Source organism: Ovis canadensis, chromosome 13 (assembly GCF_042477335.2).
Source record: "Ovis canadensis isolate MfBH-ARS-UI-01 breed Bighorn chromosome 13, ARS-UI_OviCan_v2, whole genome shotgun sequence".
In the NCBI taxonomy this organism is placed as follows: Eukaryota; Metazoa; Chordata; class Mammalia; order Artiodactyla; family Bovidae; genus Ovis; species Ovis canadensis.
This window is the reverse complement of record NC_091257.1, coordinates 76,745,635-76,761,485: the sequence shown is the minus strand read 5'-3', so window position 1 is coordinate 76,761,485 and position 15,851 is coordinate 76,745,635. Positions and strand designations below refer to the sequence as shown.

Here is a 15,851-nt window from a genome sequence, read left to right as displayed (position 1 = left end):
TTCCTTCTCCTTCTCCTGGAGGAGGTCAAAGTATCAGGCTAGACCCCGAAGAACCCTGGATCCTGCCTTCAAGGAGCCACAGCTTCTGGGAAGAAAAAAGACATGTTTCTTCATGAGTCTCACAGTCTAGGTGTCTCGGGAGGAGATGTGATCAAGTGCTGTGAAAGCTCCCCGTAGGGATCCAGCAGCATCAGGAGTGGAGGGAAGCCTGCAGAGCCCCGGCGGAGGCGTCTGAGCTGGGGTTTAAAGAAGGGCAGGAACTAGAGAACAGGATGTTCAAGCAAAAGCCTGGCGGTGGGAGAACATGAAGCGTGAGGTGGGAGTGGAGGGAGCACCTTGGCATTGCCTTTGATTCCCTTCCAGCTGCTCTCCCTCCAGGCCCACACCCCATGTGTACCTTCCCTTTGAAGAGCTGCTGGATCTCGGGCAGGTAACTCTCAGAGTCGGTGGCGATGTAGACCGATTGGGCGTTCAGCGCTGTCACCCAGAGCTTCAGAGCGCGCCTGATTTCCTTCAGGTCAGGGAGGCACATGGTCATGGTGAGCGGGGCGGCGGTGTGGCGGCTGTAGCCCACACATTGTGGGGAGGCCATGAAGTGGGCACCAGCAGTTCCATCTTTCAGCATGGCACACGCGTTTTTCTGTGGGGCAGGTGGGGACAGAGCTATAGACAGCCACTGCCCACAACCCCAGAAGAGCGAGCCCAGGAAAGGGAAAAAGGCAGGTGATACACGAGTGCAACTTTTTCTTTTTTCTAAACCACTGAGGAAAAGGGAAATGCATCAGCAGTTAACAGTGCTAAGGGGATATTGGCTTTTCACAATTTTTTTTTCTTGGTCTTACTGCATTATCTGGGACTTCCAGCAGAATTCTGAACTGTGCTGGTGATAATGGGCAACCTCATCTGATTTCTGACTTCAGTGGGAACACTTCTGATAACCCCAAGAAGTGCACGTTTGCTGTGGGTTTCGGAGAGATAGCCTTTATCAAGCTAAGGTGGGCCCCTTGTATTCCCTGTTGGTTAAGAGTTGTTTTTCTTCTTTTTTTAAAATCATAAATGAATGCTGACTTTTTATCAAGCACTTTCTTGGCATCCACTGAGATGACTATATGATTTTTCTTCTTTGGGCGTTAATATAATAAATTTCACTGCATCACTGGGATAAATTTTACTTGTTTCTGTTCTTGTTCTTTAATATGCTACCGGATTTTACTTGGTAATATTTCACTTAGGATCTGGGCATATACATTCACTAGTGAGAATGGACTCTATTTTCCTGAGTTGAGCTTTTAATGAGTTTGGTATTGGCATTATGCTAGATTGAAAAAAAAAAAAAAAGCAGCTTATATTTTCTTATGTCCTAGGGGAGTACAGGTCCTGGCTCCTTTACTTCGTGGAGGGGCAGGAAGAGGGTCGTGTGGATGTGACTGCTTCCTCAAATGACACTGAATGAATTTTGATCTAATTTCCACACTTTTGAGTATTTTTCAAGTTTCCGTTAATGAGTATTTCTCACACACAGATATATACATATCTTCTTACGTAAACTAAGGAGATCGTCTGTAGTGCTCCTGTTATTTTCACAGGGAGGATAACCTGATGAGGTTTCTGCACATTTAAGCAGCTGCTGAATTTGGAAGATGATATCTTCTTTTCTTGGGAGCCCCACCCAACCTCCAGAGCTTGTTTTTCAACAAGGAGTCTACTGGCTAACCACTGAGCTGGGGCAGAAGACTGTGGGCTCTCTCTGGCTTGCTGCCTGACTCAGAGTCTAGCTTGATACCTCAGTTTATCCATTTGTGAAATGAGGAAAAAAGGGCAACTGTTAAAAATGAGAACTACCAAGCAAGCACTCTGAAGCCACATTTCGGACGTGTCCATGGTGGGACTGTGGGGCTCAGCCCCATCAGCTTGGCCGAGTGAGGTCTCTTTGCCCTGGCTGGGACTTGGTGCAATGAGTTTAGCGTTCAGTGTCACAGACATGGGTCCTGCTCATGGATACGTCCAACCCAGCCATGAAAGGAAGGGGGAAGTTACCCAGTCGGAGCCAATGCGCAGGTGAATGCCCACGTAGGGCCGGATGAGGTGGGCGCGGATCTGGGCCTCCCCTGTCCTCACCATCTCGTCTGACCACACCATGTACTTCTGGAGTGGCCTGTGCTCCTCCAGGACAGGGAACTGGGCAGGGGCACCAGGCAGGGCAAGCACTGGATGTTCCTCTGGAGAAAATCTAGGCAGGAGACAAAATGAGAAGTCAGACAGACGATGCACAGAGAGTCTGGCTGCCACCCCCACGGGAAAAAGGATGGCATTGCACCATGTCCCAGAGACCCTGCGGAGGGGCCCCTGTAACATGCAAGAAGCACGAGAGGTTGTGAAACACCAACGGGCTGATAAGAGACCTTGGCAGCGGCAACAGCCACAATATGCAATACTGTCCCGCCACGAGGAATTTACAACCTTCTTTGCTTGTTTAACAATTAAAAATTTACAGTAGAGCATTCCAGCCCTTTGTATGTCATGCTGGCTTCCAATCTGTGGTGCGGTAATTCACTCCAGGGTGGGGTGTCTAGACTGAGTCTCTGCCCTTTTACTCACATGGTGGGATTAGGAAGTGCAGCTGCTAACAGGTCACACTCCCAGGGAGCATGTACAGTGGATGAGATCATTCACTCAACACTTAACGCATATCTACTGATTGCCTACTACATGCTGAGGCCCAGAGGAGAGTAACACAGGCGTGATCCCTGCTTTCATGAGAGCACCAGAGGCATGAAGACGCCTCCATCATTCCCTGCCAAAGGCTCTCCTTTCCCCTTGTTCACAGTGTACCTTGTAATTATTTCACCCATCTTTTCTGCTGGACTCAGGCTTCTGAAGGCAGTATCTCTGTGTGCCCAGAACAGTGTCTAGATACACAGAAGAGCTCAGTAAAGATTTGTTGATTGAATGAGTGAAGAGCAAACCTGTGTTCTCTCATTAGCTAAGGCCAGACTATATTCCAGCAACACAAGATGCCCCACTGTTCCATAAACTTTCAAAGTACTTTCCAACTCCAGATCTCTGCAGACTTTTTCCCTTCCACCTGGTATGCCTTCCCTCTGCCAGTCAAAATCCTTTCCCTAAAATTATGAAATAGGTACAGGCACTCTGGAAAACAGTCTGGCAGTTTAAAAAAAAAAACCAAACAAACTAGACAAGCAATTACCATATGACCTATGTTTGGGCATTTATCCCAGAGACATGGAAGCCTCTACTGACACATGAACTAGTTTGTGAATGTTCACAGCAGCTTTACTCATAATAGTCAAAAACTGGAGACAACTCAGACGTCGTCAACAAGTGACTTGCTGAACAAACTGCAGAACAAACCCACACCCCAGAACACACTGCTGCAATAAGAAGGAGCCAGCTACTGACAGAGGGGACAGCTTGGATGGGTCTCAAGGGAATCCCGAGTGGAAAAAAGTCAATCTTAAAAGGTCACACACTGAATCATTCTATTATATAATATCTGTGAAATGACAAAGTAGAGAAAAAAGAAATGGACATGGGATCAGTGGTCATCAGGGACTAGGCTGTTTGTGCATGTATGTGTGTGTGCGTGCGCACGTGTGTGTGTGTGTGTGTGTGTGTGTGTGTGTAGGTGGTTTATAAACTGGCCACACAAGGACCTCTGTGATGTTAGAACTGTTTGGTATCTTGACTGCGGTAATGGATATATGAACATACACACGTGATAAAATTGAATAAAACTAAATATACACACACAGAGAAGTGAGTTCAAGTAAAACTGGGGAAATCTGAATAAAATGGATGGATTGTACCAATGTCAACATCCTGGTTGTGATACTGTGCTATAGTTTCGCAAAATGTTACCACTGGGGAGAACCGGGTAAACAGCAATTGGGATTTCTCTGTATTATTAATATTTCTTACAAGTGCACGTGAACCTACAATTACCTGAGTAAAAATTTTAGTGAAAAACTACTAAATATTTCAGAGCATGCAGGAAAAGAGAAAATAATTTAACGGTCCACATACCTGTGACCCAAATTAGCAAATATTAATACTTCACTTTGTTTCAGATTTTTAAAAATACACACCTAAATAAAAGCTCTATCCTGTGGTCTCTTTCCCTCTTCCTCCTCTTTCCAGATACTGCGGCTTTATGAATGGTTGCACTTTCACTATTTGTATAAAAAGGTATCATCCTGTGTGCTCTTTACACAGTGCAACGGTGAAAGTGTGCACTATAGAGCCAGACGACCTTGTTCTAATGTTGGCTATGTCACTAACTTGGGCAGGTGACTAAAACCATTCTGTGCCTCAGTTTTCTTATCTGTATAACAGAGCTGATAACAGTTCCCACTTCAGAGGGCTGTTGAGAAGATCAAACAGATTAATACAAGCAAAGCGTTTAGAACAGTGCTTGGCATGTAGAAAGCTCTCACAAAATTCTGACTCTCACCATATCCATCACTGTCATCATACAGCATGTAATCTATTACAACTTTTAAAAAATTTAACTCTCTGTTTTAGAGATTTGGCCATGTTGATGGTGTGGATCATGGGATTACGTTAATGTCTCCTAAAGTTTTCCATCTGCATGAAGAAATCAGTTTATCTATCCAGTCCCCTCCTGCTGGTCAGTGAGGCCGTTTCCATCTTTCCCCATGCAAAAGAGCTGCGACGGACAGGCCGCTCTTTATTCACACCTGACCAAGCCCCACAGATACCTCTAAACTTCTGAGACCAGCTGCCACACCCAGGCCTCAGCTCCTAGGAGTGGGCTCCAGCCCACTTCTCCTTTGCTGCTTCCTACACAATGATGTGCTCAGTAACCACATTCCCTGTCCCCTGACATGAGGCTAGACCCCGAGCACTTTTGTTCACGGTGAAGGCCACACACACGAGTGCAAGCCCTGTGCCAAGGAAGCAATGAGCAAGTGTTCATCAACAGCCTGGCTCTAACACTTGTCTTGTCAGAGTTTAATTTTATATGTACATACATGGGACAGGCAGTGTTCCAGGTACTTTGTGTACATTAACTCATTTGAGTCTCTTAAGAGCCCCCATGAGGCAAGTACTGCCATTATTCTCACTTCACAGATAAGGAAACTGAGACACAGAACGGTTAAGCAGCATGCCCATGGTCACACAGCTACGAAGTGGCAGAACAGGGATTTGAATCCAGGCAGAATCCTCCAGAACCTTTGTTTTTAACTATTGTACCTCACTCCCAGCTCCCCCATCCAGTCAATAAGTTCCTCAAAAGGTGAATCTGTGGCTTATTCTTCTGATTCCCAGTCTCAGTGCAGGCCTTAACACATAGTAGGTACAATGAATATACTTAGAATGAATTAATGAGCCAGGGATCTCACCAGATAGACCAGATCAGGTAGTCAGGGGTTAAAAGAAGTGAACAGTAACTGAGTACCTACTATGGGCCAGGCCCTTAAGTGACTTTCAGAAGCCACCTTAAAGGACTTCATATGAAAAAGTTGTGACTTCCTAGGGGGCTGGAACGTTAGGATAAAACCAGGACCTCTGCCCTCCTTGACCTCCTGGAAAGAATCTGCTGCTGACCCTTGGTGAATTCCAAGTCTGGAATATGTGCCCCCGTTACCTGGATCTGGATCAGCTCACACAGCCGTCCTGGTTGGATCTGGATGCGACATCCTTACTGATATAAGCACCGAGAAGCCAAACTGATGCACTCCTTTGCTCCCAATGAGGAGACTGGTGTTTGGAGTGAAAGTGGGGAGTGAGGGTCCTGTTTGGAAAGAAAGCTTGACTAGCTCCATCTGTTCACATCCCTGGCTGGTGACCCTAAGTCAGGCCCTGAGCCTGGTAGCTGTCCAGCTGAATAAGGCACACTTTCCTACTACGGGGAGCAGTGAGACTGTGGGGTGTTTTACCATTACATTGACTCTACTGAGACCCCCCCTACCAAGCTGGGGTTTCTCCATGCACAGCACCCACGTGTGTGCCCAACAGATACCAGTGAATGGACATTATGCAGGGTACAGAGGATGAGGGCACATGAACGAGGCAGAGTCTAGCTCTTGGTTGTGGCATGAAAAACTGCCTTTCTCTGCAGCTCTTCATGACTGGCTTCTCATCCTTAAGGCTTCAGCCCTGCCAACTGTATGTCACCTGTTTATATCCACTCAGGGAAGGCTGCTGCCAGGGAGAACGATAAGCCACATGCTCAAATACCTGTTGCCTTCATGCCAAGAGAATGGTTCAGCCTGATGAGTCACAGCCTTCCAACAATGAAAGTACAATAAATAAATGTCTGTTGAATTAAACCTCCATCAGGGTATTCATAGATTCAGAACCAGCAGAGATGGAAAGATCCTCAGTGGGGAAGAAATAACCCTTATTCTCTTCTTCTAGAACCCAACTTTCAAGCTGGACACACAGAAGCCCAAAATACATTTCTCAGTACTTCTTGGGGCTAGGTATGGGTTGCACATCTAAGTACTGGCCAATGAGCTGGTGTAAGCAAGCTGTAAGGAAGGCTCCTTAGAAAAGTAAGGAGGGGCCCTTCTTCTGCCCCTTTTGTACCTCCAGCTGCCTGGGGTTTCATCAGTTATCTTGACCCATGAGGTGACACTAAGGATAAAAGCTGGTAATGGGACAGCTAAGCAGAGATGGGAGCCTAATTTCTAGACCCAAGGGAGCCTCCATGCAGCCCTGCGTTGCAGTCCTTTTTTACATAAGAAAATAATAAACTTTTGTCTTGCTAGTCTGCTGTTATTTGGGGGTTTCTCTTACAGGTACCTAATTTAAACCTGGTACACCCAGACCCGTGACCACCAAAACTTTTAGCTGATATACAAGAGGGTTACTGATTGGTAGTGGGAGAGGGGAACTGAACAGCTCTAACTTGCCGCCCCCCCTCCCCTGCCATGGCACTACAAGCACTTCTCCACAACTCTAAAATTCAAAGAACAGTTTGAAAACGACTCATCTTAGAACTTTTCTGGTGGTGGAGCGGCTAGGACTGTGCTTCCAATGCAAGGGGCCCAGGTTCAATCCCTGGTCAGGGAACTAGATCCCTCATGCTGCAACTAAAGATCCCACATATGCATGCACACATGCTCAGTCATGTCTGACTCTGTGTGACCCCACGGACTGCAGTCCACCAGGTTCCTCCATCCATGGGGATTCTCCAGGCAAGAATACTGGAGTGGGTGCCACTTTCTCCAGGGGATCTTCCCAACCCAGGGATCGAACCCGAGTCTCCTGCAGTACACGTGGATTCTTTACCACTGAGCCTCCAGGGAAGCCCATAAAGATCCTGCATGCTGCAACTAAAACCCAGTGCAGCCAAATACATGAATATATTTTAAAAAACTAAAAACAAACAAAAAAACAAATGTCATCTTATTGTTTTAAAAAGAAAGAAAATGATCCATCTTGCTCAATCCCTTCATTTTATAGATTGAGCACTGTGGCCTAAGAAGGGAAGCAACCTGCAGTTATCCAGTGAACAGGGAAGCATCTGACTCTTGCCAGTGCTGTTCCCCCGACACCCACACTCCTGCAATGAAAGGACAACTTCCGACAGCAAGAAAGTACACCTAAAAAGTTGGCTCAAAGGCAAAAGCTTACCCAAGCCCTTACATAATTCCTACAACTCAACGAACTCAAACAAGACCATGGGGCGGCCAGGAACAAGTGTTTCAGCAATTCTGTCCTACCGATGCATCCATGTAGCACTGTCCCTTCTCCAACCAGGATTGTGTGCTTTTTTTTGGCTTTTTGGAATTTGTTTTTAGAACTGGTGTCCTTTTCCCCCCTACCCGCCCACCCCCAGCATTTTAGAAGCAAATCTCCATCCTCTGAGGATAGTGTGCCTTCTGGCAATAGCTCTGAGTTCATTCAGAGCTGAATGGGGAGGATCAAGCAGGTAATTAAATGGAAATCAACAATTTCCTATGCAGGATCAACTATGAAGGGCGTAAGACTCTGCCATGATTGTCTCCTTAGTAGCTCATGAATTAGCTCTTAACACAAGTCCCAAATAGGAACTGGGAGCTGTTTAAGGCACAGCTCGTCTCTCCACAGTGATGAAGAATGCGTGCTCTGGAGTCAGGCGGCCTGGGTTCAAATCACAGCTCTGTCACTTCAAGCTCAGGCAAGTGATTTCACTTTTCTCTGCCTCAGTTTCCTTACCTGTGCAGCAGAGATGACAATAACACTGTGTCACAGACCTGTGAATGTATTAAATGAGCTATTATCTTGGAAGACTCAGGTAGAGAAGACTTAGTACAGCAACTGGCACACAGTAGGTACTAGATAAATATTAGTTTTTATTAACTATGAAAGCCTTACACATAGACCCCAGCTGCCCACTCAACAGCTGCATTACTTTGGGCAAGTTGTTTAAATAACCTCACCGATCTCAGTTTCCTCACCAGTCAAATGGAAATTGATCATAATACCCACTTCATGAAATTTCTCAAAGGCTTAATTAAAATAAAGCATGTGAATAACCGTAACAGGTAACACGGACTGGTCCTCTACTACGTGTCATGTGATTTATACACTAGGAGGCAGATACCATAGTACTCCTTCCATTACACCAAGGAGGAAGCTCAGGTCAGACAGTCTGACCGGCTCACTCAGGGTTATCTGAGAAAGAAAGGGCTGCCTGAGAGCTCAGGGCTGTTTAAGGGTAAATCAGTCTTCCTTTGCCTTGCTGGGACCACGCAAGAATTCATAAGCCCCTCATGGCTCCTAACCCAGGTCTGATGTCCAAGCCCCTGCTCTTTCTGGCCCTGCTATAGCATCAGTGGCAAGAGTACTATGTCAGTGTCATCATTTTATCTAGACTGCAGGCAGCTGAAGGCTGAGACTGGGTCTTCCTCATTTTTATGTATCACCTCTGGCCTTTGAGCACTAAGTCTCATACGTGACAGACGCTCTATAAATATTTCACAGACTGTGCCTATGCCCTGCTAACCTATTTTTTTTTAAATAGGGTTTACTGGAATGCAATTAATAAAGCACATCCAATTATTATCAGGATGACATCATTTCTCAGTCTGCACCTGAAGCTGTTCTTCTCTAGAAGAGGCTTCCAATTTTCACCTTGTGAAGAGGAAGGTAACAGGGGAGTGATTCTCACGCCTCAAGGAGGAAATTGAGATGCATGTGACTGCACAATATTCTTTTTATGACATCCTTTATCGGCTGATAAACTCTTGCTCAACCTCGTGGCAGGTCAACGTCCCACCGTGTCAGGCGTTGAGATGGGAACAGATCACATAGGATCCCAAGTTCAAGAGACAGAACAGCCGCACCTTTGGTCTCATACATCAGGGTGCAGGGTGTGGCAGAGGGAAGAGGACCAGGAAAGTGCTGAATGCCCATGGGCCCCCCACTCCTCCCCTAACCCCAGCAACAATGCCCCCTCCATGTACCTCTGGATCCACTGGTCTTTGTAGGAGGCGCTGAAGGAAATGCCTGCAAAAAGCTCGGACTTGTTGAAACTCACATGAAACTGATCCCAAAATGGGCCAAAGGGGTTTCCTTCCTGGAGAAAGAGAGTGGCCAAACACTTACTAGGCAGGAAAGAAAGCCAGGTGGGACTGGGGCCAAGGAACTGTGGATGGGGAAACCCTGCACTATCTGACTCGGTCTGAAATACTCTCACAGGATGGGCAAGTAGGAATGTCACTTCATAATTCCTGGGCTGGGGGCTGAGGAGGGTGGCTTGGCCTCCAGGCTGGTTTTCAGCAGGAAATGTTCACCACAGTATCTGAAGGAGTCTTTCCTGCTCACATGCCATATCCTGCCAATCCTGCAGCACTGGTGGAGATCTGGGGAGGGAGCTACCTTGGATTTGGGACCACGGACTAAGAGCTCCAAGAGACTTTCAAGATCAGCTCTTATTTTCAAGATGGAAACCAGGGTCCAGACAAGGTAAGACATTGGCTCAAGCTCACAGAGCAAGTGAGGGCAATATTGGGACTGAAAGCAAGATATCCTTTCTCAAATTTCACGACTTCTTCACCTACCCTCCCCAGACTTTAGCACAAACACTGAAAGACATACTGGGGGTTGTCTTACTCCCAAAGTGCCAGAAATTTCAAACTTCTGATAAATATGAGAGCCTCGCATTTATCTGCTGAGAGGCAAGAAAGTATACAAGTTAGGAGGGTGGAAAATGGAGTCATATTACCACAACTTATTTGCTATATGATTTTGGGCAAAATATTGAACCTCTCTTTGCTGTACTCAGTGTCCTCTCTATAAAATGAGGATAATAATAGTACTTTCCTCATGAAACAGTTGAAGGACTAAGTGGGATAATATGTGAAAAGCTCTTAACATGGTACCTAGCATGTTATAAGTGCTATGTGAGTACTAGTTATCATTACTGATGTGGTACTTTTCAGTTTACAAGCATTCTTACTCCTGGCCCTCATGATACTTTGTGAGCAAGACACAACAGGGACTGGCGTCTTTATTTTGTAGGTAGAAATAAAGGCTCAGAGGAAGCAAACTCCTCTGCCCAAAGTGACACTGTTGACAAATGCGAGAAATGGGGCTTAAATCTCCATCTTTCCACGCCAGGCTCCTCTGGTGCCTTCCCCCACATATTGCTACCTTGCAGTGTCTCAGGGCCTAGAGGACCTGGAACAGGCAGAAAGGGCCCCCCTGACCCACAGGACCCACCTTCATGGGGCATGTCTTCTTATCAGGACTTCGCTGGGCTGCCACCTCAAAGCAGTATGCCACCCGCTTCTCAGGGGGCCAGTGGGTGGGTGCCAGCTTCCCCATGAAGTCCTCCAGGCTGATGACGCGATGGTAGGCCTGGAGGGGTTCCAGCTTGAAGTACTTCTGGTAGGGCACATGGACCTACAGGAAAAGTGGGGGAAAGCAGGGGTTGGAGAGTCCTCCCTCAGTATCCTAGTGGCTGCTTCAGAGACATCCATTAAAACCATATACTCTAGGACTTCCCTGGTGGTGCAGTGGATAAGAACCCGCCTGCCAGTGCAGGGGATATGGGTTCAATCCCTGGTCCAGGAAGATTCCACAGGCCACAGAGCAACTAAGCCCTGTGCACCACTACTGAGCCCACACTCTAGAGCCCGTGAGCCTCAACTACTGAACCATGTGCACTCCAGGGCCCAAGAACCGCAACTACTGAGCTATGCGCCACAACTAATGAAGCCCTCACACCCTAGAGCTGCACGCCACAGCTACTGAGCCTGTGTACTGCAATTATGGAGGCCGTGCTCCGCATCAAGAGAAGCACCACAATGAGTAGCCCTGCGCACCGTAACTAAGAGTAGCCCATGCTCACCACAACTAGAGAAAGCCCACACACAGCGACAAAGACCCAGTGAACCAAAAAATGAATACGGAAATGTTTAATTAAAAAAACCAACAAATCCATGCACTCTATGACCCAGAGATCTTAGACTGCACGTCAGTGACAAACTTTTGACAAAAGACACCAAGCTTAGAACAGAAGCTGGGAGAAAACATCTGTAAATTAAAGGACAAATAGTAATGGACCTCATGTTCAAAAATGCCTGCTGATTTGTAAGAAAGAAGATAAATGACACAAAAGAAAACATGGGCAGGAAAGGATAGGAGTGAGCAGCTCACAGCAAAGAGAACCCAAATAGCCAATACACTCAAAAGATGTGCAGGCTCACCAGAATTAGGAAAAAGAAAATGACAACAAGACACCATTTCTTACCCAAGAGACCAACAAAAGTTTAAAAGCTTAACTCTGGGCTTCTCTGGTGGTCCAATGGTTAAGAGTCCACCTGTCAATGCAAGGGACATGGGTTTGATCCCTGTTCCAGGAAGATCCGACATGCTGCGAACCAACTAAGCCTGTGTGCCACAACTACTGAGCCGGTGCTCTAGAGCCTGGGAGCCACAGCTAATGGGCCCGCGTGGTGCAAATACTGAAGCTCTCACACCCTAGAGCCATGCTCTGCAACAAGAGAAGCCACTGCGATGAGATGCCTGCGCACCACATCCAAGAGTAGCCCCTACTTGCTGCACGCAGCAATGAAGACACAGCACAGCCAAAAATACATAAAATAAATATTTTTTAAAAGCTTAACTCTATTGGAAAATATATAGCTGACAGTAGAGGCATACATTTTAGAGCCACTACTTTGGAGTATAACCTCTTACAGCATCTATTAAAAATAGAATTTTAAATGCACCCTCTATCTCTAGGTATTTGCCTTAGACAAATTCTTGCCCTTTGTAGCAGGAGAGGGATAAAGGATGCTCAGTTTCATAATGGAAGCAGTACTGGAAAGAACTTGGAAGAAGTTCTACCAAAAGACACTAAGAAAAAAATAATAAGAAAAAGGAAAAAAAAGATACTTAAGTCCATGATAGTGGTTGCCTTGGAGCGTGGGGGAGGGACTAGGAGTAGCCTAGAACCAAGACAGACTTTATCTTTTAACAACTTTATCTGTAACCTTTTGTTTCTTTTCTTAACAACAAAAAAAGATGAAGCAAATACAAGAAAATGTTAATGATTATCACTGCTAATGGTGAGTACATGGCTGGTGATTATATTAATCTCTGCATTTTTCGAGACTTAAGAAAATTTCTTGGAACACTATGAAATACAATTTAGACTTTATCCCATAGGTCAGAGTTTCCAAGCATGTTCCACTAGTTCAGGTGGGTAAAGGGTTCTGCAATAAAAAGGCTCCAGAAATAAACAGGCCTGAGAAATGCTAGGTTAAGCAGGTTTCTTTATGACAGGACTTCTCAGGGCCTTTAATATGCTAACGTGCATTTTGAATCTCCAAATCTGGGGGGAATGAAGAACTGAGAACATAATTTCCCAAACTGACTTAACCACTGCACTGGTTCTACATAAGCCATTGGTGTCCCAATAAGCAGACTCTGAGAACCTTACTTATTAGCAATGAGGTTGCGCAAAGGATTTTAAGCAGAAATAATATGAGATCTGCTTTCCTGAAAGATCTCTCTGGTGACAGAAGAGAGAATGTCCTGATGGTAAGATTAGAGGAGGGACGGAAAGATTAGGAGGCTACTGCAATGGTCCTTTTATTTGTTCAAGTATTCATTCAACATGAGTTGGAGAAGGGGGCAACAGAGGATGAAATGGTCGGATAGCATCACTGACTCAATGGGCATGAGTTTGAGCAAACTCTGGGAGATAGTGAAGGACAGGGAAGCTTGGTGTGCTGCAGTCCAGGGGGTCGCAAAGAGTCGCACACAACTTGGCGACAAAACAATAACAACAACAATTCATTCAACATGTATTTTTGTTGTTTTGTTTCAACATATATGCCTGAGCATCTCTCGTACCTCTGAGAGATGGGGAAGCATGGACAGGTCAGAAAATGTAAAGAAAGGTGAAGTGCACAGTAAAGGGAAGCATTTAGGATGATGTCTAGGTTCCTGGCTTGGTATCCAGGTGAGTGGAGGTGACATAAACTAAGGCTGGAAATACAGGCAGGAACACAGGTTTGAGGGGAAGGTGCTGGCTCTGTGGGTCATCCAAGCAGACTCAAGGGCTGAGGAGTTTGAAACACTGGGTCTGTGGTCAGAGAGTCAGGGCCACAGATAAATTTGGAAGGAACATGGAGAATAATGAAAGCTGCAAGAGTCAACAGAATCTTAGAACAAAGCAAATAATGGTAATAAAAGCAACTAATATTTATTGAGTGCTGGATTAGCGCCAGGTGCTATACTCATCATGTTTCATGGACTTGACCACCTAACTGTGAATGGTAGGAATACAGCCATCCCTAGTTTACTTATGAAGAAACCCAGGCGGACAGAATCTAGATAACTCATCTGAGGTCACACAGCTAACAAGCAAACAGAAACAGGAGACACAGCAACATTTAAACAGTGGGTGGGGAAAAAGGAGCCCTTGCTGGAGCACAAAGAGGAAAATGCAGACAGGTCGGGCTAGAGCAGGAACAGGCTGTGTCTTGGAAGCTAGGGGAGTAAGGAAGTTCAAGGAGACAGGCTCATGGGGCCAGGTGCCACCGGGAGGTCAGATGAGATAGAGATCGAGAAATGACCCTGGGTTTGGCAATTCTGAGGTCTCTAGTGACCTTCTGTGAGAACAGTCCCATTGGGGAAGGAAAGTCTAACTAGAGTAGGTTGAGTAACCTGCAGAAAGCAAGAAGAGACTCTGAAAGACTCCTAGCTGAGAAGAGAAGGCAAGTGAACCAGAAGATGAATGGGCCATGTCTGAGCTGTAACAGTAAGTGCAAAAAGCCAGAGCATCAGCTGTGCCCAGTCACTGAGGACTCTCTATGTCATAAGCACTTTACATTGATCGGCTCAGCTGATTCTAAGAGGGACGGATACCACCATCGCTAACTCACTGAGGGAAGGAGCAAGAATTATTTCCAGCCTATTTTAAAGATGAGAAAACTGAGGCACAAGGAAGTCAAGTACCCTGACCAGGCACACAGCTAGTACATGGCCAACTCAGGCTGTGACCTCATTACTCTGGCTTTTATCCTGTTAAAAATCTCTCTAAAAATGGCATGCACAAGAAAAAATAAAAACTATGCAGAGAAAAGGCTGTAAGAAAGAAATATGGGTGTTTTGCATATAACCTTTTGAAGTTTATTAAGAACTTTCAAAGTCAATTCACTAAATATTAACTCAGTTCTCACTACCAGACCCCTGGAGTTAAAATGTGAACAAAAACAGACATCAGGCCAGTGGAAGTCATAAAGAATATGCAAGAAATTAAGACAATGCTGGACTTCTCATTCTAAGGGACCCGGTGATGAGGTGGGAGCCAGATTCCTCTAGTTTGTGACCTTGGACATGTTATTAACTAACTTGTGCCTCGTTTCTCCCTCATAACTGATAATAGCACCCATCACCTGTGACCAATGGGTGGGACCAGACAAGGCTGGAAATGGAGTCTGGAGCGTCTAGTCACAGGCTCTGGAGTCACACAGACATGGGCTTGAATTCCAGTTCTTGTGTGAATGTGGTAAGATACCTAGCCTCTCTAAACCTGTTTCTTAATCGAAATGTGATGAGAGGAAAAGAACTAATCCTCATGCAGTGCTCGGAAAGCAGGTGCTGAACAAATATTAGTGAGTTAGCCAGGGAGGACAGTTGTGGATGGTGGATAGGGCAAACTCAGGGGGATGGGAGATAAACCCTATAGAAGGACTTGGGGTCAAGCAGAAGTGAGCATGACTAGGGAAAGGTAGACATGGGCAAACAGCAGGCAGGAGGTACTCACATTGGTGAAAGGAGGCTTGTGATGCTGGTACTCAATCCAAGGAGGTACTGCCAGGGTGCGGTTCAACAGCTTTGCAAATGCCAGGGAGCCCAAGAAATGATCAGCCTGGTTCCCAAAGCGCCCTGGATGGTATATTGCAGGTGAAGTGAGGACTGGGACGTTGAGGGCTTAGGGTATGCAAGATTCAGAAAGGGAGCCAGGGATGGGGAGGACCAGGATACCAAGGAGAGCCAGGGGAGCTAGCAGCATGGGACCAACTCTAGACTCCTGGGTCTGATGGTCAAGGCCCTTCAGGCCCTGCCTCTTCTGCCTCAGTCATTCCAGGTTGGTGCTGTTTCCCAAACATGCTCTGCACTTCCCATCCCCACCCCCGCATCTTCGCTCTTGCTGTTCCATCAGCCAGGGGTGCCCTTCTATTTCCTCCCCTCTGTACACAAAGCGGTAACTCCAATGCCTCACTCACTGGGATCCTTTCACGACCCCTCTGCCATATTAAGTCCCCATCCTCCGTCTTCCACCTTGGATAAGCTACTTGTGGTTCTTCGACTCTTCCTAGAATGTCCTTTCCCATTTCCTGGCCTTTGGCCCTTTCCTC

General features: G+C 46.1%; 1 protein-coding gene across 5 annotated transcripts in view; it reads right to left on the bottom strand.

Annotated features, from left to right (window-relative positions):
• The window catches only part of POFUT1 (protein O-fucosyltransferase 1), a 39,952-nt gene that overhangs the window by 22,528 nt on the left and 1,573 nt on the right, over positions 1-15,851 (bottom strand). For 2 of the 5 annotated variants that reach the window (XM_069548308.1, XM_069548307.1), the window contains exons 2-6: positions 15,257-15,378; positions 10,696-10,878; positions 9,438-9,550; positions 2,038-2,230; positions 398-640 (exon numbers count right to left, since the gene is read on the bottom strand). In XM_069548308.1, coding sequence (XP_069404409.1) covers positions 398-640; positions 2,038-2,230; positions 9,438-9,550; positions 10,696-10,878; positions 15,257-15,378 — 854 coding nt within the window. Of the gene's footprint in view, positions 1-397; positions 641-2,037; positions 2,231-5,600; positions 5,777-7,388; positions 8,188-9,437; positions 9,551-10,695; positions 10,879-11,728; positions 11,799-15,256; positions 15,379-15,851 lie in introns of those variants that run through there. The other 3 variants (XM_069548309.1, XM_069548311.1, XM_069548310.1) reach the window with 3 other exon arrangements.